The 25,343-nt window shown below is 36.5% G+C and overlaps 7 protein-coding genes and 1 non-coding gene across 8 annotated transcripts; 3 read left to right on the plus strand and 5 right to left on the minus strand.

Annotated features, from left to right (window-relative positions):
* The first annotated feature begins 218 nt into the window (after nt 1-218).
* Nucleotides 219-926, plus strand: LOC111215853 (probably inactive leucine-rich repeat receptor-like protein kinase At5g48380). Its single transcript, XM_022720033.1, has one exon. The coding sequence runs from the start codon at nt 219-221 to the stop codon at nt 924-926; it is 708 nt and encodes a 235-aa protein (XP_022575754.1).
* Nucleotides 927-2,704: 1,778 nt separating this feature from the next.
* TRNAK-CUU lies at nt 2,705-2,777 on the minus strand. Its single transcript has one exon. It is a non-coding gene; the product is annotated as a tRNA-Lys (tRNA).
* Nucleotides 2,778-3,000: 223 nt separating this feature from the next.
* On the minus strand, nt 3,001-4,778 carry LOC106454800 (calmodulin-like protein 3). The gene has a single exon (XM_013896899.3). The coding sequence runs from the start codon at nt 3,588-3,590 to the stop codon at nt 3,141-3,143; it is 450 nt and encodes a 149-aa protein (XP_013752353.1). The 5' UTR covers nt 3,591-4,778; the 3' UTR covers nt 3,001-3,140.
* Nucleotides 4,779-6,750: 1,972 nt separating this feature from the next.
* On the plus strand, nt 6,751-8,104 carry LOC111215595. The gene is made up of 2 exons (XM_022719289.2): nt 6,751-7,344; nt 7,764-8,104. The coding sequence occupies exons 1-2, from the start codon at nt 6,904-6,906 to the stop codon at nt 7,824-7,826; spliced, it is 504 nt and encodes a 167-aa protein (XP_022575010.2). The 5' UTR covers nt 6,751-6,903; the 3' UTR covers nt 7,827-8,104.
* A 1,728-nt stretch (nt 8,105-9,832) lies between these two features.
* LOC111215854 (ylmG homolog protein 1-1, chloroplastic-like) lies at nt 9,833-12,008 on the minus strand. The gene is made up of 2 exons (XM_048743090.1): nt 11,941-12,008; nt 9,833-10,714 (listed from the first exon to the last, which is right to left on the minus strand). The coding sequence occupies exons 1-2, from the start codon at nt 12,006-12,008 to the stop codon at nt 10,051-10,053; spliced, it is 732 nt and encodes a 243-aa protein (XP_048599047.1). The 3' UTR covers nt 9,833-10,050.
* Nucleotides 12,009-12,943: 935 nt separating this feature from the next.
* Nucleotides 12,944-14,371, plus strand: LOC106451259 (ras-related protein RABA5b). Its single transcript, XM_048760508.1, has 2 exons — nt 12,944-13,378; nt 13,912-14,371. Exons 1-2 carry the CDS (start codon nt 13,045-13,047, stop codon nt 14,217-14,219), a joined length of 642 nt encoding a protein of 213 aa, XP_048616465.1. The 5' UTR covers nt 12,944-13,044; the 3' UTR covers nt 14,220-14,371.
* Nucleotides 14,372-15,206: 835 nt separating this feature from the next.
* On the minus strand, nt 15,207-16,031 carry LOC106451260 (auxin-induced in root cultures protein 12). Its single transcript, XM_013893160.3, has one exon. The coding sequence runs from the start codon at nt 16,001-16,003 to the stop codon at nt 15,308-15,310; it is 696 nt and encodes a 231-aa protein (XP_013748614.2). The 5' UTR covers nt 16,004-16,031; the 3' UTR covers nt 15,207-15,307.
* A 2,699-nt stretch (nt 16,032-18,730) lies between these two features.
* On the minus strand, nt 18,731-20,781 carry LOC106406290 (U-box domain-containing protein 9-like). Its single transcript, XM_013846915.3, has 2 exons — nt 20,251-20,781; nt 18,731-20,020 (listed from the first exon to the last, which is right to left on the minus strand). Exons 1-2 carry the CDS (start codon nt 20,539-20,541, stop codon nt 18,956-18,958), a joined length of 1,356 nt encoding a protein of 451 aa, XP_013702369.2. The 5' UTR covers nt 20,542-20,781; the 3' UTR covers nt 18,731-18,955.
* Nucleotides 20,782-25,343: the final 4,562 nt, after the last annotated feature.

Below are 25,343 nucleotides of genomic sequence, written 5' to 3' on the forward strand. Positions count from 1 at the left end.
AAAGAAACAAAACTCACCCTGTCTTGTTCCTGGTAAATGCTATCGTAATTTCATCAAGTGAGTCTTCTTTTCTCATCATTCGTCATTTCGAAGTTAGGCCATGATGGTTTGTGATTGCTAGATTCTTACTCGCCATCTTTAGGTGTTACGAATGTATTCTTTATTTGTGTACTACTAAATTTATCATCTTACATGTATGCTTTACTTTCAGGTTTATGATGGTTGCTAAGCTAGTTTGTGCCATTTTCTTCCGGAGCTGTCTCTGGGTGTTACTGGTCTCTAGCTTGAACTATTCATTTGAGACCGACATAAACTGCCTGAAAAGCTTAAAATCCCAACTCCAGGACCCCAAAGCACATCTTTCTAATTGGATATTTGGAAACTACAGTGAAGGTTATATCTGCAAATTCTTTGGCGTGGAATGCTGGGGTAGTGAACAGAATAGGGTGCTAAGCATCAATCTTGGGGGATATGGTCTAAAGGGAGAGTTTCCTAGTGGTGTTACGTTATGTACTTCCATGGAGAGTCTAAATCTCACTGGAAACAACCTATATGGCATTATCCCATCAGAATTTTTCTCATTTATTCCATATCTTGTTACTCTAGACCTCTCTCACAATAACTTTGCTAGTAATATCCCTGCTAGTCTGTCAAATATGTACTACTTAAAAACGCTTTTGCTTGATCATAACTGGTTCACCGGTCACTTCCCATCCGGGTTAGGCTCAAGTCCACGACTCCAACAGTTCTCAGTGTCCCACAATGATCTCGATGGTCCAGTTCCAGATTTCTACTCCATGGCTATTATCGCAGCCAGCATTTCTACAGCTGCCTTTTTTCCTGTAGGTGCATGCGTCGGTTGGTTCTATGTTGGCAAGACGCAGAAACAACCATCCAAAAAAAGAAGCAAAATCCTAACCAGATAAGTATAGAGTAAAATTGTTTCAGTGCACTTTGTTGTAATTTTTAACAAAAAAATAAATTTGTAACTGATGCATACACATTATTTACGTACTCAGTGTTGTAACTACGTTGCACGGATGCATCGGAACCTTGTGGATGCTTACGGAATCTCGCTTCCAAAACGCTTCTAAAATATTCTCTTTAAAAACACGTTGGAAGCTTACGATTCCGTTTTGGAATCACGCTTTCGTTCTTTAAAAAACACAATGTCTTATATCAATAAAAATATAAAATTATAGTTTTTAATATATATAAAATCCAAATTTTAATAGTATTGAATGAGAGAATATAAATATACAAATATTAAAATTAATACTATAAATTATCTTTATGCATTGAGGTTTTTTATTATAGATAAATCATATATTCAAATATATTATGTCAGTTAATTATAAAGTATTAAAAGTAATTAATATAATAATTTACTTTTAAATTTAATTTATGTGTATTTTCACAGTTTTAATATGAAATCATTTCAAAATTATTGTAAATGAATAAATGTTTTATTTTAAATTTAAACCATATAATTTTTAGTTTTAGATTTTTTTTTAAAAAATATTATATATGTATATATATATATGTTTTTAATACGTACCCGCTTTCTAATTTTTTTTTAAATTTTGATTATGCGTTTCCATACGCTTCCGCGTACCCGTTTCCGTTTCCATGTAACATAGGTGTTACAAAGAAGATTGTGTTGACCTTTAACCCTCACTCATATTTATATAGTCTTTCAGTATCACAGCTACACCAGAGGAGAGGAGAAAGCAATTATTAAGAAAACAACTAGCAAGTAGCAACTATGACTTCTTTAGTAGTATTTTACATGATCCTTTCACTTCTTTAGTACTTTACATTATTTATGTAACCAATGCAAAATCCCGAAGAAATCGAGGAAAGTGTTTATAGCCAATGAATATACTTCACGTAACAGGAAAACCAAGGAAGATCTATTTGTACGTTCTTCAGTCATAAAGCGCTTAGACTTTATGTTCCATATAATAATAAGTCACTTTCTATGATTTGATTTATGAAACTTTTTGAATGAATGAGGCTTCAAATTTTGTGCTCTGAAAGATCTGGTGAATTTAAGTTGCTCTAAGTTCCATCAATAATTCCATTAATTTTCTGGATGATCTGATAGCTACATTGTCATCGTCTGTTATAATATCAGTTCAGTACCCGTCTCTCAGGTCTCTATCAGGCCACTGCTAGGATTTGTTATATTGATCATACTCTTGTCTTCTCATCCATTCCCACCTGTGCTGTATTCTATGAACCCGGCTATACCCATTTTCTTTAACGCGTCTAAAAGTATTTCAGGAGCTACTGTGAGCCCCAATGCCTCAATGGGCAAGCAAGCCTTCTCTGAACTTTCTTCCTCCTCCAACCCGGAAACTAATGTGTTTCCATCTTTCATCACAAACCTGTTGGTAACATGCAGTACACTGAACCGGTTCTGTTTATCACTAGCTACAAGAAAAAGGTTTTTTTTTTTTTAAGGAGATTCTGATCGAAATTTTTTTGGCCAGAAAATTTGATAGATTTCCAACGGAAATATAATTTGGTCAAAACTTTTCGACGGCAACAAATCTGACAGAAACGGTCAGAAATGTCGGAGCTTAATCTACTGACTTGGTCGCGTAATTAATTCTCAATCCATTACATTACGGAGGAGGGGAATGGCTGTCAAGTACTTGTCTATCTAAGCTTCAAAAATCACAAAAATGAAAAATAAATACGCCCACCGTGGGGCTCGAACCCACGACCACAAGGTTAAGAGCCTTGCGCTCTACCAACTGAGCTAGACGGGCTTTGATGCTAAAGAGCAGACGTCATTTTAGAAAAATAGTCAAAAGGAATTTCAAATTCTGCATGGCATGATCTTTATCGTATAAGCTTAAAACAGGTAATTAACAAGCGAAGTGCATCACAATTCACAACCAAATTATAAAAGAATCAGATCCATGGTTATGTTTCAGAGACCCATCAAAGCAAGTTCATCAACAATATTTTGTGATGAAGAATCAAACGAATTAGCTCACAAAGTTTCGTTATCTTTGCAAATCCATTTATTAATTATCTTCAAGGTTTTGCCCTAATCATTCCGAAGAATAAAACAATGATTTTGGGTCACAAACCCTAACCCTAAAATGGGCTTCTTTTACAAGTTTTGATCACAAGGCGGCAAATCCACCAGCTTTCATCATTTTCTTAAACTCCTTGAAATCCACCATCCCATCTCCATCAACATCAACTTTGCCAATCATCCTCTTGCATTCATCAAGCGTTCTTCCTTGCTTGAGCCCCAAGGAAGCCAACACGGATCTCAGCTCTTCCACCGTGATGAACCCGTCCCTGTTCTGATCAAACACATTGAAAGCCTCTCTCATGTCCTCCTCCTCGTCTCTCTCCTCCATGATCGTCTCGAACAGCCCTCCGAACTCCTCGCTGTCCACGTACCCATCACCGTTGAGATCAATCTTCTCAATCATCTGCACCAATTCTTGCTCTGGGATGTAGATTCCAAGATTCTTCAATGAATCATTCAGCTCTTGTTTGGTGATTTTGCCGTCGCCGTTCTTGTCGAACATTTGGAATATCCGGCAAAGCTCTGCTTGATCCATCTTAACTGAATTAATTATTAGTTTATAAGCTTTGAAGAGATAAATGAACGAGAACAAAAGTTACAAGATGAGTTGATAGAGAATAGGACAAGAGAAGGGAAGAAGGAGTGGTTCTTAAAGAAAAGGAGTGGTTGCCAGTTTTAGTAAATTCGTTACAACTGTGATCGTGATCTGCACCAGTTTTCTGTTGAACTTGTCTAATAATAGTTTTTTTTTGGTTCTGTAAGAATAAGTCTATATATAGATACACACGGAATGTACACATCTCCAAACAGTTTTCCGTTAGTATAGGCATTTCAGGTTGAATCTTTAAAAAACTCACAAATTTATGGTTAGGAAAGTTATAGAAACATAATTTTATTCAAAGTATTTATCAGTGCTTGTTCAATATTTTAAAGTTTTTGTATGATCCATATAATATGTTATTTATTGTAACTGAGCTTATATAATACAATGGTTAATTTGAACACCACGCTATTTCAAACATATAAAAAGCCACTTGAACCCTTTTGGTTTTAAAAAGAGAGAAATGGCGTTTACAATAGTTAAGGTCTGGCCTTGTAACCCAAAGTATACTGAAACAGAGAAGGTTGATTATATGGTTTGTAAAAAGAATATTCTTCCTGTTCTGACGAAGCACAACATTTTATATGCTCTCTTCTCATAATCTATACTTACTATACCTAAACTTCTTGGCCAAACTGAGCTATAGAGACACTAAAACTCAACAGCATGTAACCACAATTCGATACAATGTGTTCACTAACCTCCTTGAATTTTCCAAACTCCTTACAAACCATTAGATACAACACCATAATCTCTAAGCCTGATAAAGAACCTATCTTTTGGAACAAGAATCAGCGAATATGAAATCAATAAAACAACATTTTCATACTTGAATCATCGAATCTTTTAAACAAGCAAGTTCTTTACCACAATTACAAAAAGTTCAAAACTTTAAAGAAGTTGTAGACGTAGATTAGTACACTATCACAAATCATGAGAACATTACATACACAAATGTTAACCCATAATTATACATGTTTTATGAAAATTTACATATAACTGTATAATTTTCAGCCATCTTATGAAAATCGATGTATGACTGTACCATGCTTAAATATTTTGTAAGCTTTCTCTCAATTAATTTTTTATAGTTGATACTTGATAGTAATCTAAGTTTCCAAAGATTTGAAATTTAGATCTTTAGAGTCGAGTCGATTATAGTCACGTAGTGAGAGTTTAGAGTCGAGAAGGTGGTTTGACGTAGTGAGAGTTTAGAGTCGATTATAGTCACGTAATGACAAGAACTAAGACATTTTTTATGATTCTTTAATTCTTTTGTAAATGAGTTCATATTTTGATCAATAAATTTCAAATTTCATCAAAAAAAAAAAGAAATTTAGATCTTATGGTTTAAAATTATTAATATAAATGATTTTTTAGTCAAACCATGAAATTAAATGGCTTGCACAAGTAAAACAATATTTCGAATAACTTTGACTATGCCACTTAATTTTTTTTTCATTTATACCATATTGCATTCTTTCTACAGAGGTAACTCTAATGTCACTGTAAGTGAATTGGCATAAGGAGAAAGCAAAAGCGAAAATAGTTTTATTCATATCATAATAGTCTCTTATCGTGATAGATTCTGACATCTCTACAAAAAGATCATACGGTATATATATTTGTTACATAAACTAGTCACTTTTAAGAACTTTTAGAGTGAAATAAAAAACACCATAAAGTCGTTACATAAAAGCATCTAATGGTCGCATGTGTAATGAGGCTTTTAAGACACAAACCTAATAAGTACACTATTACTTTCGGATTGCCGCATCTCTGTCGATCGCCTCAACCCTTGCCTCTTGGCCATCCAAACCTAAACTAATAAAAGTCTTAACTAATTTGATCACCTCCTCGTTTATATATTTGTTTTGTTTGGACAATATGTTGAAGGAATGGTCAATATTCGGTTGATAACTTGATGATAACAGTGATCTGATGTGTTGAATGTTCTTTGTATTTTATTTTATTTTGAAAAAGGCATGTTCTTTGTATTCTTTTGTGTCTCTGTCTAAACAGATTTTATCCTATATATATCCAAAAAAGTTTTACCGGAAATTGACAATCATTTCCCATTCATAAAATATCTGGTTGCTTTATTTTTGTTAAAAAGAGTTTTACAGTCCAATCAATTAATACATAATACTTTGTCTCTAACCCTCCCCTGACCATGAAGTCGAAGTCTGTCTCCAGCTTAGCTTCGGAAGAAGTCACTGCCCAAATATATTCCGCATCTCAATGAAACAGTAACGCAAAATCAGTCCAATTAGGACATATTTTATAGCCTTCTTAGAGGATTCAGAGGTTGGAGGGATTATTAGTTAAATACTTAAATGGTGATTAAATTTAAGCTGGTGAGACACTGGGTTGTTTAGGTTTTTATGGTTGTTTTTCTAGACAAAGAGGTTAAGAAGACCACTTTTGAGCACTCATTGCATGGTTTAGAACACAGTCACACAACTGATAATGCCACTAGGCCATCAACTCCGGATGGTGAGATGTTTAGTTTAAGATGGTGATTCAGATCCATGACTTGGATGACCATGTAATATAATCTAGATTATGAAATATTGAGAATATATTAGTGATATGTACATAGATAAGGATCCATACTACTTGAAGTCTTGAACTTTAAAAGTCAAACTTATTGAATAGAATATGTCATGCAAATAATTACTAGTCAAAACAAGCTATGAGTTATGAGCCTCGCCTTTTAAGACACAATCAAAACTATGTTAATGTGATGGTTGTAACTAAAAGAATCCTCAGGTTCTTACAAAGATATTTCTTTACAGATTTGGTCGAGTCAGATTGATCTGGTCAATGTGGGAGACCCATGTGGTCGTACATTTTTGTCGGCTTTGAGTCAACTTGTCATGCAATATACTTCCTCATCCATGTCTGTCTATATATGATGCCATGTGGTACGGTCCACCTATTTCCAATCATACCTTAGATGGCTAATAAGAACACAAACTTTTAACGAAAAACTCAAAAACACCTACATTTAACGACATTTCATTGGTGGGACAAAACCCACGTGGCTCTCACTCATTGGTTGCTATATTGATAAATAGAAGCATTCCGCCATCAATAATTTGACCAAAAATAAGCAATCCACTCTGTTTCAAGCTGTCAACAAAACATGTCGTCGTCTTCTTCTTCTTGCCAATAAAAACATTCTTGGTTTAGGAAATAAATCTCCTGATAATAAGAAGAAAACGCGTAGGGGACTAGAGAAGCAATGATGATTCGTGTTGTTCTTCTTCTTTGTTTCGTTGTCACCATCCCTGCCGTAGTATTCTCGGACGATGAGACTATATATGAGATCCTCCAGGAGAACGGACTGCCGTTGGGGATATTTCCTAAAGGCGTGAAAGATTTTATATTCAACGGCGAAACGGGACGGTTCTTGGTTTATTTGAATCAGTCGTGCGATGCTAAATACGAGACGGAGCTGCATTATGACGAGAATATTACGGGGACGATAGGTTACGGTGAGATCAGGGACTTGTCGGGAATCTTGGCGCAAGATCTGTTCCTTTGGTTTCCGGTTAAAGGGATACGAGTCGAAGAACCTAGCTCCGGTCTCATTGTTTTTGACGTTGGCGTAGTTCGCAAGCAATACTCGTTGTCTTTGTTCGAGACGCCTAGGGATTGTGTAGCTGTTCGTGGTGAAAACAAGGTAAGCAATCATGAGCATATATGCATCTCACGTGGATTAATTTGTAGAACTGAGTACTTTTTGAAGTTTATTGATTAGTTTTAGCAATAGGCAAAATATATGTTGAAAATAGGAGAAGTATTATTTGAACAATGTAAACTTGTTGAATTTTTTTTTCAAAATAATATCTACAAAAATGAAGATAACTGGAACGTATGTGTGCATAGTTTTTGATGTCATAATGTGCCTTGTTGTAGACTCACAAGTTTCAGGCTTGCCACAAAGAATGTATCAAATTGATTTAAAGTTTTTAATTTGATCAGCAGAGGAACTGTTAGAAACATGACATCAGAAAACATTGAAACTAGGAAAGATGGTTTCTGAAAGTTTTTGGAGTGATCATATTTACTAATCAGATTGTATTCAATGTTCTTTTGCAGGTTCAGTCATCTGTATTTCCATTGTATCAAGTAGATCAAACTCTCGGGAGAGATGTTATTTAGCCGGAGTTTGAAAGGAATGTTGTTATAATATTATACAAGAAAGATAGACAGATGCTCTCATCAATTCTTGAAGATTTTAAACCTTTTTGGTCTCAAGTCATTAAAAAAAAAACTCAAGGTTCATTGTATTCCTCCTCAGTCTAGGGATTGGATTCTCATATTGTGAGGGACTGAACTGAGAAAAGTAAGATAAAAAGAACAATATCTACTTGTTTTTTGAGAGATGGTAAAAGAATGGATCAGTTTTTAATAAGGTGATGAATGTTCTTTTTTTTGTCGTTTGCTCTGTTTTGTGCTTTGGTATGTAAAGCACATGCTATAAAATATGAAATCACCAAATACCCAATTAATGGTGACATTACAAAGCAACAAAGCTTCTACGCTATGCTGACAACGTAGGTAATTCAGAGAGATCATTAGTGTAAGATAATGATTAATATCCATGATTTGAATGGACATAGAGACTAGAGTATACGATCTATTTTGTAGAATTTGGACAACCCATTATGTATGCATGTAAATAATTAAATTAGTCATACGTACACACTTACAAGGCTGAAGTATATATTTTCTCCAAACCCATCTCTTATGTATAACACATTTCCTCCTCAAATTAAAGATATAAACTAAATAAATTAGAGATAAGTTGAGTGAAATAAGAGGTAAATTTCTTGTTCTGAATATGCAAGTTACTTAAAATATAAATAATTGCATCGAAAATGAAAACTAGTTTCAAAAAAGAAAAAGCCTAAAACAATAAACCCCAAGTTTCATGATCTATCTATCCCAACTCCATTAGGTTACTTAATGCGACCATTCTCCTCGCACTATCCTACTACTATATGTACAGGTTATATATATGGACTACCACTAAGACCATCAGTGGTGCCGTTTAGCACATTGTCTCCGAACTAGCTATGTTGCACTGCCATTAAGAGCTTGATTGGTTTCCCCGCTACCACCCGCAAACGCAGCTTTTGCGGTTGGTAGCGGTTGACAGCGTTTCGAAACAATCATACAAACCGCTATAAATCGCTTCAAACCGCTCCGAACCTCTTAAATTCAAAAGCTGGTTCCAGCTAGCGTTTGCGGTTGCGGGCGGTTGCGGAATGATAATTTTTAAAAAAAAAAAAAAAAAAAACCATATAAATACAAAAATAAAAATATTCAATAAATTTTTAAAAATAAAATTATAGAAATACTAAAATATATCTATGATATTTTAATTAATATTACAAAATTTTAAAATAAAAATATTTTCTATAATTTTAAAAATTTTAAACTATAACTTTGAAAATATAATTTATATATTTATTATAATATTATGATTTTTGATATTTTTATATTATATAAAATGTAAATATTGTTAATTTATTATTTAACCGCTGCTGTATCTAGTAGTTAACCAGTCATAAGTATCCCGCAAACGCACCAATTTCTAACCGCAGAACCAGTCGTACAAATCTCTTAAAACCGCTAGAAACCGCAACCACCCGCATCCGCAAACGCCCGCAATCGCAACCGCAACCGCTGCGTTTGAACCAGTCAGGCCCTTAGACGCTCGGTCAACCATGTGTATGCGTTCTTGCCAAGCGACCATCTATCCTCGTCGTTGACCGCATTATCCCTTCGGTGTAACTAAATTTCTATCTTTTGTTATCAAACTTTTGTAATAGGCAGAGGCATGTCTACACACTATATTGAAAAGGACATTCGTCTCGGACCCCGATTAATGTAACTTTATTTAGGAGTTCTAAAATTTAAAATAATTATTAGTTTAGTAATTTAGATTTATTTTGAAAAAAAGAATTTCACGAGACTTCGATTAATTTACCTTATGAATTCAACTATTTGCTTCCTTGATATAATTATATCATATTTACTTAATAAACTTATTCTTTTATAATTTTAAACTTGGATATTTGATGAAATGATATATTTTTTAAAAAAATTTGTTTTTAATATAATTAAAAATAAATTTATTTTTAAAATTTGCTTTAGGACCCTAAAATGCTTTGCACAACACTGGTAATAGGTTTGCTAGAAAATAACAGTTTTTAATTAGTCTCAAACAACTAGTATCAAATTTTCTGTTTTCCTAGAAACAAATAAAAAAAATGCATACTTTCCCATTCATAGATGTTTCAAAACAAAAACTTTTCAAAAACTTGACCAGCAAGAAACCGATGGTGTTCTTCTTACTGATCAAAGGATTCTCCTTTTATCACGTGCTTACGTCAAGAATTGATCCGAGTGTACCAAGAACAGCCAAAGCAAGCATCGGACTGAGATCCTCGCCGAAGATAGGAGGAACGATGTTTCTGAAGAGACTCAAGTAAGGATCACACATATCTCTAATGGCCGACAAAGGCTGTCTCTCCCAAGGGAGATTAGGGAACCAAGTCAGCAACAACCTAAGCATCAATACATCACTGTGTATATCTACCCACTTCTTCATCACCACCGCTACCACCGTCTGCGGCGTGATCAAATACCCCGGCGGCCGTTCCCGGAGCGACGCCAAGAAGACAGTCCCGCCGGTTTGGAGAGATAATCGTAATGCGGATGTGTGAGCTGCGAGGGAGAGTTTATGGGCTAAGGCTCTGGCTAGAGCTATTGCTAATGCCGCCAGAGTGGCGAGAGACCGAGTCAACTCGGTAGATGACCGAGTCGACCAGGTGAGTGCGGATGACCGAGTCGTGGGATAGAGAGGAGTTAGCTGGGTAAAGGTAGGCGGCGAAGGGGATGATGATGCAGCGATTTTGATAGATAGAGAAGGGAAGGGTTTAGCGGGAAAGAAGATACGAGTTTGTGACCTCTTGTTGATGCCATGGAGACGTCTACGGTTTACAGTTGACGAAGGAGCAAGGTATACAGGAGAGAAGAGCCTAAGATTTGAAACAAAAAAGATTTTTGTAACTTCTATCTCCTCTCTCTCCTCTCAACTTCTCTCTAACTCTCGAATCTCGTCGTTGCTCTGTTTAAGCTCCGGCGTCGGCCTCTCTCGCCGGCGTCGGAGGCGCCTCTTAACTTTGTATCCTCGTTTTCTCTTTGCTAGCTCTTACTCTTCCAGTCCTCGCCGATATGCTGCGTTCTCTGGTGTTCTTGTGCCTCCGTCGTCGTCCTGCTCATGAAGGACACCGGCTTATGGAGGATAAGACTTTCTGGATTTCAAGTGAGGCGGGTATTCTGTACTAGTGAGGTTAGTCGGCTTTTGGGTTCGGGGTTCGCCGGTTTCGTTTTCTCCTTAGATCTCCGGCGGGCCTCTGCGAATGGCGGCGCGTGACTCCGTGTGGCGTCTCCTCTGCCACAGATCCGTTCTTCAGCAGCGTCTTATCATCTCATCTTGTTTGGTGGAGTGGGGCGGTGGCGCGTGACTATCACTCCAGCTTGGTGTCTCGCCGGAGTTGACTCACACCGCTATCTCCCAGGAGGTTTCCGAGTGGGTTATCCAGAAGGACGCGTCCAGTTTTTGGGGTCTCTTCGCGTGTCGAGTCCTGGACTCTGAGTCCGACGTGTGCGTGTCTTCAGCTACGGCGTTCGATGGCGTGTCGTCTATGGCTTCGTCTCTGCCGTTGGTTGGGTTGCTTCCTCCTTGTTCTGCTCTGGTCACGGTGCCCTCGTGTTGCTCTCATGGCGTGTCGTCGCGAAGGCCGTCGTTGAGTCTCTGGTGTCCTGTCTTTGGCGTCATCTCCTTGTCCAGGTCACGGTGTTTGGGATGGCTCCTGTTTGAGTCTGACAGTCTTCTGGTTCTCAGGAGCTGACCATGGCAAGCTCTACTTATCTCCTCTTTGTCATTGGGAGTGTGTGGATCTTGGTGGTCTCCATGGTTTTGAGCGTAACTTCCCAGCACTAGGGTTCTAAGAGTTCTAGTGGTTGCTTTCTTCCGGCTCGGATTCAGGCCCGGACCAGTAACACGTGGTGGTGCAGCGGTTCTTCAGCCCATTTTTAGGTAACTATTTCTTTTCTTTTTCAGCTTTCGGAGATCGAGCTTCATTGTCTACGAATAGGCCTCTAGTTGGTGATTAGGAGGTGATTCTCTCGATTCTCCGTGATGAGGATTCTGTCGAGAAAGATCGACCAGTTGAGGATGGCGGTTCCCCTCGACACTAACGGTTGGACTAGATTTGTAGTGTCTCTCCTATACGATTTGAAGACAGAAGCGTCACGTGGAGCGCACATCTGTGTGTCGGCGATTTTTTAGAGAGAAAACGGATTTGCAGTGGCCGGTTTGACTTAGGTTAAGTCGGCGTCGTTGGCCGCGGATCTTTGTCGAGGATAGGGATCGTATACGAACCCTTGAGACCTTGATTTTTTCCCTCCCACTGTATATTTTGATTTTCTCTCCTTGATTATAGCTATAAGCCTAATCTATTTGTGTACTCCACTGTTTCTCCGATCACCACCCGGAGGTTCTGTTCCGGTGCCCCTCTACGGGTAGATTTTTATAAATGAATATATATTTAAAAAAAAAAAAAAAAAAAAATACAAAAAAAAAAAAAAAAAAAAAAAGAGCCTAAGATTTGTTGTAGTCGCGGCCATCTCCGCCTCGAGGTACAGGTCGTCACTGAACTCAAATCTTTAGACAAATATATATATATGGGTACCTATTGGGCCATTTGGGCCTAGCAATTATTAATAAGTACCAATTATCACAACCAATTCGTTTTTAGGCCTAATTCTCGTAAGCTCAATTCAATGTCAAATGCCTTCACATAGTTCATCGTCTGTGTAATTTCTTAAGATCGAATTAGAGCAAGCAGTTATGAATCGAACTAATCCTATACTCATCCATAACTATCACGTGTAAGAAGTAATTAATAACATACTTACACCTTAATATATACCAATGCCAATGGTCAAGACTCCAAAACTTAAAGATATTATTTGTTTATCAAAAAACAAATAACATTAGATTTAGTTAAGATACAAAAACTAATTATCCTCATTTAATGTTTAAGACCAAACAAAAAACATTTGGAACGGGTGATTTGTCCGAAAAGAGTAAAAGAGTTACCTTAAAAAATACTAACTTTGACCATTAATTACAATTTGTTAGCATCTTAAAACGCAATTAATGATAACCAAAGGGATTTATTGACTTGAAGCCCCGCCAATCACGCAGCGTGTCTGTCACCACTTTACCACTTATCAAAGCTTCCAAGGCTGTGTAAATTCTCTCCACAATCCACAATCACTTCCAAAGAACTTCAAGAAGATGGGTAAGGAAGACAATCAAGGAGAAGAGTACCTCTTCAAGATTGTCCTAATCGGCGACTCCGCGGTCGGAAAATCGAACCTCCTGTCTCGATTCTCTCGTGACGAGTTCGACACCAACTCGAAGGCGACAATCGGAGTGGAGTTCCAGACGCAGCTGGTGGAGATCGAAGGGAAAGAAGTGAAAGCTCAGATCTGGGACACTGCTGGTCAGGAGAGGTTTAGAGCAGTCACTTCTGCTTATTACAGAGGTGCTTTTGGTGCTCTCATTGTCTACGACATCACCAGAAGCTCCACTTTCGAGAGTGTTAAACGATGGCTTCAAGAACTCAACAGTACAGTCCCTCTCTCTCTCTCTCTCTATAACCAGAACATAATGATTGTGTTTTAGCAGTTGCTAATTGGTAATTTGGCGCTTTATAGGAAATTATTGATTAGGCGAACATCTAAATCTATTTTTTGAACGTTTATGCCAATTTTTTAAAAAAATTATTGAAGAAAAATAGTCTTTTAGATTCGACGCCTAGACCGATTTTTAGAATCCTAGGAAAAATGTTGTTTGGTTTTGTGATGAATCTTTGAGACTACAATGTGTTTCTGTTCTATGTGTGTTTGGTAATTAGACACTTTATAGGAAATTATTGATTAGGCGGGCATCTAATCTATTTTTTTATTTTTAAAAAAATTATTAAATTAAAATAGTTTGTTTTAGATTCGATTTGCTGCCTAGACCGATTTTTAGAACCCTATGAAAAATGTTGTTTGGTTTTGTGATGAATCTTTGAGACTACAATGTGTTTCTGTTCTGTGTGTTTGGACCAAGTTTGTGAAACCCTAAGACTTTTGTTTTATTTTTGGTTACTGTAAGCTCATTGTGACACAGCAGTGGCACAAATGCTAGTTGGCAACAAGTGTGATTTGGAGGATATAAGAGCTGTGAGTGTGGAAGAAGGGAAAGCTCTCGCGGAGGAAGAAGGGTTGTTCTTCATGGAGACATCTGCTCTTGACGCTACGAATGTAGACAAAGCCTTTGAGATTGTCATCAGAGAGATCTTCAGTAATGTTAGCCGCAAACTTCTCAACTCTGATGCTTACAAGGCTCAGCTTTCTGTTAACCGTGTCAGTCTTGTTAACAACGGTGATGGCGCACAGAGCTCTTCTTGTTGCTCCCGATGATTTAAAAACCATTTTCTTTTGCATGATCTTGTTTTGTTTCTGGCAGAGAAAAAAACATTATTAAGGTTATATTTATCAGTTCGAACTTATAAAAGACTTGCAGTCTGTTTTGTGTTGACTTTTGACGGCTATATTATGCACTGTGTTCTGTCTTGAGTGGTTAGAGCAAATGGCCTCACTGAATCAGAGAAGTGGTGAAATTATAAATTTGAAGTCCAACTCTAATGGAACTATATGTACATATATAATGGTTGGTTGGTACAATCAGGGCTTTTGTAAAGCGGAACCTGCACTCATTACAACTACTAAGACAAGGCCAAGACAGGTTCCAAACGAAGCACCGACGGCTGCTGCTGACATTGAGGATGAATTGGCCTGTGAGCCTCTAGGGACGGCCTTTGGCTAGTTCCGAGTCTTCCGACAACAGTCTGTCTCTAGCAAGTTCCTGAAAGATACTTGAGCATATTATTACATTGACATCTAAAACATTACTTTCATTAAATGGTTAAATTAATATTCCGCCACCCCCAAAATCAATTGTATCTTTGGTTTCAAATGTTAAACCACTCAAGTTGGCCGGTTATATGAAACCCAAATACTTCTTTATTAAGAAAGCTAGGAGAGTGAAGATGCATGAAAGCAAGCTTCTTCTCGAGTTTGAAAGACGCGAGGGACAAGCTGAGTAGCAGAGAGATATCTTGAGACATCAAAGGGCAGGGGCACATGCACCTAGTGTTTAATTTCTTATAAATATTGGGCCGTGTAAGCTGTTATAGCTGTTGGGCTTTAGGCCCATATTTTGTAGAGTTGTCGGATGACAAAAAAAGAAAAGATCTTACAGAAATATCTATCTGAGTGAATCTACAGAAACATTCCATTACTAAGTACGGTTGCATAAACAGGTAAGATGATACTAGTAGTAGTAGACTAGTAGCAGTGCCGTAGTGGTCCATAACACCGTCTAATAAATAACTAAGAACAATGCGATAGGTGAAAAAGAAGTAAATGCCTCTTAAGTCTAAAAAGGTAAACAGTACATTATATATGGTGGCTTGCATTATTACTGATAAGAAAAAAAAAGAAGATTTTCAGAAAATAATTATAGTCCCCAACAAAACCAAAATTCCCAAATTGACCCCTAAATTTACGTTTTTCACCATCCACCCCGCGTTCCCCGGAGTTTTTGAGCCACCACCAGTAGTACTCGTGCCGGTTAAATTCAGCACCGCTCTAGCGTTCAAATTCGGCGGACTGAACGGGTGCACTCCAACACGACCGTTAGTCACATTCCCACCGATCTGCCACACCTGATTCACACTCCCAGCTCCCGCCGGAACCTTCACCGTCGCGAATATCGCGATCCTACCGCCGTTTAAAGCTTCGGCGCGTAGGTTCCAAAAGTCGAAGGCGAGTCTCCCTTCGGTGAGATTGTGGCCAGTGATGTTGTACGTCTTCACGACGGGAGGCGCGCCGGCTCCGGATCCGTAGGCGAGGAACGCCTGAGAGCCGCTCATCGTGGTCGCCGTGGGGTTGATAGCCCAAGCGATCCACCCGTCGGAGCGAGATGGTGCGGCGACGAAGGCGACGGAGAGAGACGAGTTGGTGGCGATGTAAGTGTAGTGGAGGTATGATTCGAGTTCGGGGAGGTCTAGGCATGTCTGGAACGGAGTTTTCTCGGCGGAGAGGACGTTCTGTGTTGAGCATGTTTGTGAAGTCGCCGGTGAGATGATAGAGACGAAGGAAGCAGCGGTTAGGATGAGAAGAAGAGAAGAACGAGAAGCCATGGTTGATGAGACACTTTGACATGTAACACGTTTGTTTTATAAGGACAGTGAGAGTAAAGACCAAAGACGGTAACAAAGTGACAAGGCCGTTAGGATGATGCCACGTGTTGAGTTGACCACTAGATAAGAAAGTCACGTTCACGATGTGAATTTCGGGAAGGAAGAATTTGGGCAGAGCATGCGGAGAGAGTGCGTGTTCTTCTGGAAGTTGACTGACTACAAGTGGCCTCTCTAGTATCTCACAGAATTTAGTGTTAATATTGTCATTATAATTTTATCATACAGTCAAAATTCATTTTTGAAACCATTTATGAATTAACATTTTTTCAAAAATAATATCTTAAAATTTTCTTCATAGTTTTCATAAAAAGAAAGTTTGCTTAGTGCTTACATAAGCATTGTTGCACGCATGACGTCTATAATACAACCCATATATATTTCTACATATAGTTCACGTGGTCAATGGGAAAATATAGTATCCTCCTCCTATTTATAGTATATTATTTGATTACAAAAAAAAATTATACCATGTAGCTTTAATATAATACTACGTATATTTTCATCTTATTGAATCATGTAATTCATTCAAAGGTACAGATGTATTGAACTGAGTATCGCGGTGTACAACGTCTACTTCAACTTATAGTAAAAAAACAATCTTCTCTGAATCATATGATCCAAAAACTGTGTGTATGCTTCTAGTTTTGAGCAAGAATACAGGGGTGAAAAAAAAAAAAAAAAGAATATAGGGGTGATACACTGCTGTATAACAAGTAACAAATTTATGTGTTCAGTTTCCCAGTTTTATTAAATTTTGCATTGCGAAAATAAATTATACCAATATGATTTTGTCATATCTCAGTCAAATACCTAATTATTCACAAATCTCATGCAGATGCGACGAGAACAAAAGTAAAGACGTAGATAAAGGAAGCATCCTAAGAAATGAGAAGAAAATTGGTTGAAAATGGGTTACAAAATAGTTGCACACGTTTTTTAGTCCTTAATATGGGTTTTAACCATTCACATTCTTTTATCCTTTAAATGATGACTCTTGCTTTTGTTATTAGAAGAAAGTTCTTGCTTGCATCAATGATGTTGGAACTGCAGGCCCAGCCTTATGGGGAAGCAATAGAAACATGGGCTTCCAACTTTCATCATTATAAACCATTTTTGGCCATTTTTTTCAAAGGCTCCTTTAGGTTTAGTGGTATAAACACTGTTCGACTGTTGTTTAAAATCCACAACTAGCATCAAGTTTGCCATTATCAGCCTTTTTCTCAAGTAACTTCTAGTCTTGAGTAAACCAGGACCGGTAACTCGGTAAGACTTATTTTGCAGAGATTGCTCACAATGTATCAACAAAGAAGAAGAAAGAGATAATTGGATGTTGTTGCGAAGCCTAGAAGACGAGCATGAAACATATATAATTTGTTCGAAGGCTCTTTTCTCTTTTATTATATTAATTCCAAGACTTAGAACAAACATATGTTTGTTCAAAAAACATATAATGCCTCCAAATCTCTCTTGTTAAGTAATACTTTTTACTAGCGTGCATGTTCTAATCATCAGGTTGATGTCTATTTTAGTTATAATCATGATCGGAGGCATCCATGATTCAGAAAACAAGCTGATTTTACTGGTCGGACAACACACACAAACAAACAAATACTTTGTTTAGACATGGAGGAAAGTCCAAACCAGAATCATAATGTAGTTGCTCTACAATCTCCTAGTTGAGATGTGGCAGAAAAATGTGATTAAGTTTATTAATTAATTCAAAGAAATCAAGAGTTTGATTAAATGTAAATAATGATTTAATCTGATTTGGTCGCGATTCAAAGAAATCAAGAGTTTGATTTAATCTGATTTGGTCGCGGGCCCCGAATGGTTTTTAGTTCTAGACTTTTTTTTGGTTTATCAAGAAAAGGAAATACTGATTACATTCTTATTAGGAAAGTTAATAAAATGGTGGGATTGACACATTCAAATATCACTCAATTCTTGCCTAATAATAAGGCGGATATCAAGGGTACTCAACTATTTACTTTTGTATATATGATTCCACTAGTGGGGACACGTAAAGAGTAAACCCACCATTGTCTTTAGAATAAAATATGTATATATTTTGTAAACATTACTCCTTATGAATAAAAAGTTGGAAGAATCAAATTCTTTCTTTACATAGCTTTTTCTGTGAAAGACGGTGAGGAAGCACCAAAGAGTGTGGTTTAAGGACGAACCTATATATTCTCCACCCTCTCCATTAAATATTCCATTTCTTCCAGCTTTCTCTATCGATCCATCCATCCGTACTTATTACAAATCACGAGTAAAGGCAATTTCGAAATACATGTGATTTTATCATAATTACTTGCATGCATTTCTTGCCATGTATGGAAATATTAAAAAGCTTTACATCATTTCACATATATCTTCAAATTCAAATAATTTTATATTACTTGTATAATTCAGAATATTATTATTACATTAAATTTTAATAGTACATAGTACCTATATTTAGTAATTACAATGAAATGTACCTATTTAAAAATAATTTTAAAATCACTTTGTTTTGTAATGAAGAAGACATAGAGAAATCACATCACAAAATAATGAAAGCTCGTGACTCTGTTATAAACTCTTTTCTTCCAGAGAGAGTGGAATAAGATTGATTTGTTTCGTAGTGCCGTGTGATGTGAAGAACACGACATGACAACCATTCTATGTTTTTTAATACTATTGTATTCATACAATAAAAATAAACAGCCGAAAGCTACATAGTTACTTGTTGACCAAGACATTCACCACTGAATAAAGCCAACATTGCTTTTATTGACTCCCAAGAAAGAAAAAAAAGAAGCATCAAACGCAAAAAAAAAAAAAAAAAACTATTCACACAGATTTCTACTTACAAGTAAAACCAACCTAACATACGTAAAACCGTGGATTCTAGGCAGTGTGAGTGAGATTCATAGCTTTTCTCAACCTGTCCAAGATCCCATTTGCTTTCCTCTGTGCCCTAGAGGTTCCTTCACGCGCAAGCTTTGTTATCGTTCCATAACTACTCTCCTCATCCTTGATCTCCTTCCACTTCGTCCTATCACTGAAACATACTGTATGCAGTATCACAATCGCGTTCTCTTTGTTCCTCTTGCATTCACTCTCTCTAGTTATCTTCAGCAACCAAGAAACCCCACCGAGGTCACCGAGCTCCTCCACTGCCTTCCAGTGAGTAACAAGCATCGCTAATATAGCTAAAAGCTCGTCCACATACAACCCATCAGAGATTTTCTCACCTAAAACCCTAACGGCTCCGTCCTTTACAGCTCTACTCCTGTTCTCATGAGCAATGCAGAGAGTGAAGATCGCTGCAGCTACGTCTTTGATAGCTAATGGATTCCCTTCTTCTAAAAGATCGATAAGCGGTTTCAGGACTCCGGATTTGCCTATGAGTGATTTGTTCGAATCGAGGGCGGAGAGAGTGAAGATAGCTGCAGCTGCATTGCTTCTAGTGGATACAGTTCCGCGCTTCAATGCATCGATCAGGAGAGGGATCACGTTAGGGTTTTCGCAGACGAGCTTCTTGTTGTTGTCATCGTGTATTGATATGTTTAACAAGGTTGTGATGACATCTTCTTGAAGATGCTCGTCTTGGTTCAAGCTCAACAACGGATTCACCAAGCGGGTGATTTGATCTGAAGATTCACCGAAGAAAGCTCGGAACACGGTGCCTTTCCTGGTTAAAAGTCTTAGCTCCTTCGCAGCTGATTTTTGATCTTGAAGGTTAGAAGAGGAGACCTTAAAGAGCAAGGAGTTCAAAACCTCACGGTTTGATTTAGTGTTGGACTGATATTGATTCATCGTCTCTAGCCCAAGCTTCTTGCACCATTTTGAGATCATATCACTGATTAAGAGATTTGGAGTTAAACCTGTGTGAGACAGAACTTGCTTAGTCTTGGGACATGTTCTGTTCCCTGAGCTCAACCATTTTTGGATAAATAACTTATCATATGTCTGCGAAAAAAACACACACATAAAAATGTAAAATTTCAATTCAATTTTCATTTATAATTCAATTTCTAGGGATATTTTATATAAAATTTCAACTCAATTTTAGAAAGAAAAAAAACACACAGAAAATGTAAAATTTATAAATGAAAATAAAGAGTAATCTTCAAAGGTTAAATTCTTTTTGGTTAATTTCATCAGAAAACTCTAATTTTGATGAGTGTGACGTAACTGACCTGACCAGAAGCCAAGACGACCGGATCACGCATGAGCTCTTTAGACAGAGGACAACGAAACTCTTCAGGACAAGACACTGTTTCGAGCATCTCCAGAGAACAAGATTTCGCCATCTTCTTTATGGTTGCTCGTTTGAAATCAGACAGTGTCTCCTGTAACTGATTGATTGTCTGAACGCTTAAATCATCGTCTTCCTCGATGGTCCGAAGCAGTTTTTTTATCTCACGCTTGAGCTCCTTCGTCTTTGCAATTACCGTCGGATCCGAATCGAAAAATTCGGTCTTTGCCATCTCCGTCGGATCCACCGCAGCTACTCACCAAACCCTTCAAGGATTATGCTGTCTGATTAATTTTCTCTCATTAGTTTTTTCTGAAAGAGAGAGAATAATAAAGAGATGTGAGGAGGACAGAAGAGAAGAGAAGAAGGAGAAGTGTTGTAGTGTATAGTGCCACGTCATTATTTATTTATAATTACGAGTAATTAAAATTTTGAGAGAGTTTTAATAATGAAGCACGTATGACCTACTTCGCGAAGTGCAGCCGACACGAATAGTCTCTGATATATTACACGTTATTGGTTCATGTTCTAGTGTTTCTCTCATTTTCTTTGACAAAAACAAATATCAAGCCATGTTTCTAAATACCTAACGTGGAGATCATGAATGAACATGAAGATAATGTGAGGATTCAGCTGATTAATCTGAAATCAACATCGTTGTGAATTGGTTTTAAACATCAATTTATTGGAAGAATTCGAAATGTAATCTCCTAATTCGGAAATGAATAATAGGTGTTGATTTTGATTTTGAATCTCTATATGTTGGTATGGTTTTGTTTTGTATTGTTTCTATGGATTATATTTTACTTGTGGAAATGTTTAGTTCTCCATTGGTGAAAATTTTAAGTGGATATATATGATGCTAAGTTTTCTAACTAACTTTCAGGTTTTCTATCCCAATTTCAGGAACAGATTAATAAATTATACAAAATGTGTAAATTGTATCAAGAATATATAATGTAGTAAGAGCATATCCAATGGGATATACTTACAAATTTTGGACCAGCTTAAATATGAAAAAAAATTTGAAAAGTATAAAAACATTTAAAAAAATATCTCAAAGAAGATATTTTTAAAGTTCTAGAAAATCTTGTATCACACTTGTTTATTTATATTTATAATTGGTCTAATTTTTATTGAGATTTTAAAATTTATTATATAGCTAAACTACATTAAAATATTAATATTATTTTAAAGAAGAAAAAAACTCTTTTAAAAACTTTTTTAATGTTATTCCAACATGGCAACATGGGAACAGCTGTCTTTCCGCGTGGATTTTGTTGCACTCTCTCCCATCACTTCAGTCTTCATTCTCCGACACTATACTTCTTCTTTGACATTTTTACCCCTGCCGTTTTTCTAGAAATGTATATAGCTCGAGATGCGTGATTGGATGAATTAAGAACATTGACAAGGAAGGTGAAGTGTTGAAATTAACTTTTCTATCAAGGTTCAATTTTGAACTTTTATAAACATTCTATTAGGGAACAAGATGACACACCATTGGACAACAAAATCAAATGTCTACAATTATTATTTGCTAGAACTTTACGCTCCAGTACCATCAGAAAACTTTTACTAACTTACCTTAAAGTGTCGGTTTAGCTGACCAAACCATAAGAAGGTGGGTGATTGATGATGTCTAGGCAAAAAAATCCGTGTTAGAATAGTGTTTTGTTCAACATTGAAGTTGTTCCACTGAAATTAGAAACGTGTATTAATTTACGTGTTTCTGAAGAGTGGGGACCACTTATCTGCAAACACAGAGAATCTTAGAAGTGCCAAGTTGGACTGCTGGTCTTAGATCAGCACTTTGCCGACGTGTCGATATCCAGTGTCCCTAGCTCATCATCTTCGTACTGTCTTTTTTTCTGCTTGCAGACACTTTGCTTTCTGACATTATTGCTTTTGTTTCTATTTGTGTGATAACAAGGCTCTTATCTAGAACAATGTTACATGCAAGTTCCAAATGTTTGGTAACAAAGTGATTGAATAAGGAACTTTATGAATCTCCTTTATGAATACTTTGTAGCTATTTCTTGAATTTTCTTAACACTCTATTTGGTGAGGTATTTATTATACAATGCAGTAAGTTTTGTAGCATGCTTATAAATTTATAATATACGCTACAAGATGATAATTTAATTACAATATCGATTTTTCTTGAATTGGTAGAATATAGATTTAATAATTAGCTAGTGGTTTCAAAATTTATGTCTTGGATATTTTACAGACAGTATTATCAAAATGAAGTTCTGCGGAATATGAACAAAGTAAATTCGAAAATTTAAGATCCAAAATTTGACATAAAACACTGCAAAAAATAAAAATAAAATATTTGCATCTAATTAACGGGAGAATATCGATTTTATGTTATTAACCCAAATTAAGTTCTTACAGATTACATGAAATCAAGGTTTCAAGTTCCGGAAAGAGCGATTTATTAATACAGACTACATAAAAATGTTTACAAGAAATCTTCAACTTGGTGCAAGTAAATCTGGTCAAAAATAGGAATAGATCTTCATAAGACGGTTTAGATGATGTAGTTAAGCGTAGATCTTCATAAAACTGGTAGTATTGTGGGTTATCGAATCGTCTATGTAATCTTTCTTATTAATATAATATCATAATAAATTAACGTTATAAAAAAAAAAATTGTAACAGGCCGGATAATGACTGGGGTTTGAACTCATAGGCCATGATGAAAGAAAAGAACTGAAAAGCCTATCATACATATAGTTTGGAGGATTAGGAAGCCCTAACAAGGTTACAAACTTGACCTCGAGGCCCATTTGCTAGTTTAAGCAAACTCGATCCCATACGTAGTATATTGAATCCACATGTCTCCTTCGAGTGGATGGAAGACGAATTAAACGCCTCAAGACTGAATAATCAGATATTAACCTTAGTTTTCGTATTCCACATTACATACCTAATAGTTTATTTTGGCACAAATTAATGTAATACATTTAGTGGTTTAAAAGCGTTCAACGCACAACATCTGATATGTCTGTATGCAAGTGTCGGTATGGGCAAAACCGGTTGAAGCCACTGGCCAATTGTAACAACTTAAATATTTATGGCAGCCGGCACCCTTGGTTCATGGAGTATAGGACGGTCCACTTCTAAACTTTGAACATTGAAAAAGAAAAAGAACTGAAAAGTGCAAGAAAACATATTAAAAACTATCATGTGCCTGATTCTATTGAAATTGTAACTTTATTTAAAATGCGTGTGCACTGTATAAATGTACTCGTCTATAATTTAGTCACAAACTAATTCAATGTTTTGTAGACTATTAAGTACTAAAAGAATTAAAATCCAACTATTATTCTAAGTTATTTTCCTTCTTTTTTCAGGACAACACATGTATCATAATAGGGTTTGGCTGTGTTGTATAATACAAGTGTTGAGTGGAACTTATTTACATTGACTATTTAATAAAAATATAAGATTTTGTTGCCATAGACAATATATCCATCTCTCTTTCGTTTGTTTCCTAAGAGAATCATTCGAAATACAATAAATAATACTAAGAAACAAATACAATAAATAAGGAGGCACAGAATATAGTATAGAAGGCGAGGCGATTCGAAGAGACAATTGGCAAAATAAAAACGTGGGGGAGAGACCCCAAAGCTTGACTGCCCCTTCCCTCGTTGGGTCACTTCAAGTTCTCTTTCCTTCTCCAAAGGCCATTTTTTCTTTTTCCTTTTCGGCCACACACATATCCTACAGTACTGTTTACGCCTTTAAGAGGTAGATAACCGAGAGGAATGTATACGTTAGATTATATTTACAGAATTGATTATGGCTAAGAAATATCGGAAATCTTAACTAGAGCACGTATCTTGTAACAACATGTCTCTATGTGCGTGATAGGATATGTATTGTGACAATGTTTACTAATCTTGACCAAAAGTTGTATTAGTATTATATGCTTGTGATAATGTTCATCTACCATTTGTTTATGTAGTCAATTAAAACCCTCGCAAGCCACCCCAAAATATATATGTAGATATGATGATGATCATATCATCACTACATCTATTGATATGTCAGTAAAACCCAATTCATTCTTTGCCGCTAAGCTTACTGTCCACGTGATTTTCAAGTGGTGCCATTTGCTTCTTCGGGAAATATGCTAGTGATAATGTTCATCTACCATTTTTTTATGTAGTCAGTTAAAACCCTCGCAAGCCACCCCAAAATATATATGAAGATATGATCATCATATCATCACTACATCTATTGATATGTCAGTAAAACCCAATTCATTCTTTGCCACTAAGCTTACTGTTCACGTGATTTTCAGGTGGTGTCATTTGCTCCTTCGGGGAAAACAACCAACAAGCAGACTTGTATGATCTCAACTCTCAAGACAAGAGTTTTGGAGGGGAGCGGGGGAGGACAGGGCAAAACTTTTCACACTCGGAAAATAACTCAACATCATAATACAAAAAAAATGAACGAATATTGCAAGTTAACTTTTACGAATCCAAATAATATTAATCGCTGACACCATATTTTTCACTATAAATCAAGACACTCATTTATATCAACATGTAATAGGTAGATATACTAATATAAAAAATTACCAACTTTCCAAAATTTGTCTTGCTATATCAATAAACATTAATTATTATCATTGAGTAGATGAGATCAATTCCGACCAAGCTATATAAATGACTCGTTCACCTCATGGTGGATAGAATCGCAATTAATATCGGGACAGAAGGGTTAGGTCAGTTGTGGATAACAAAATGGCTGGTCTGAAAAGAAAAAAAAACGAATATTCGCATTTTTCAAGAGAATAAAAACAAATGTTAAAATATAGATAAACCTTATCTTATTCCACGTGCTCTAATTTTTTTTATTATCCAACTTTTGTTCTGTCTACTGAGGCGCTTATCAGGTGTGGTCGATACTACACGACAGACCCATGCGCCTAGACCTTGACAAGACTTCTTACGCCAAGTCACATTCAATGTACATGAGAACTACGTTACGTGTTATTGCCACGTCAACACA

Source organism: Brassica napus, chromosome A1 (assembly GCF_020379485.1).
Source record: "Brassica napus cultivar Da-Ae chromosome A1, Da-Ae, whole genome shotgun sequence".
Lineage (NCBI taxonomy): Eukaryota > Viridiplantae > Streptophyta > Magnoliopsida > Brassicales > Brassicaceae > Brassica > Brassica napus.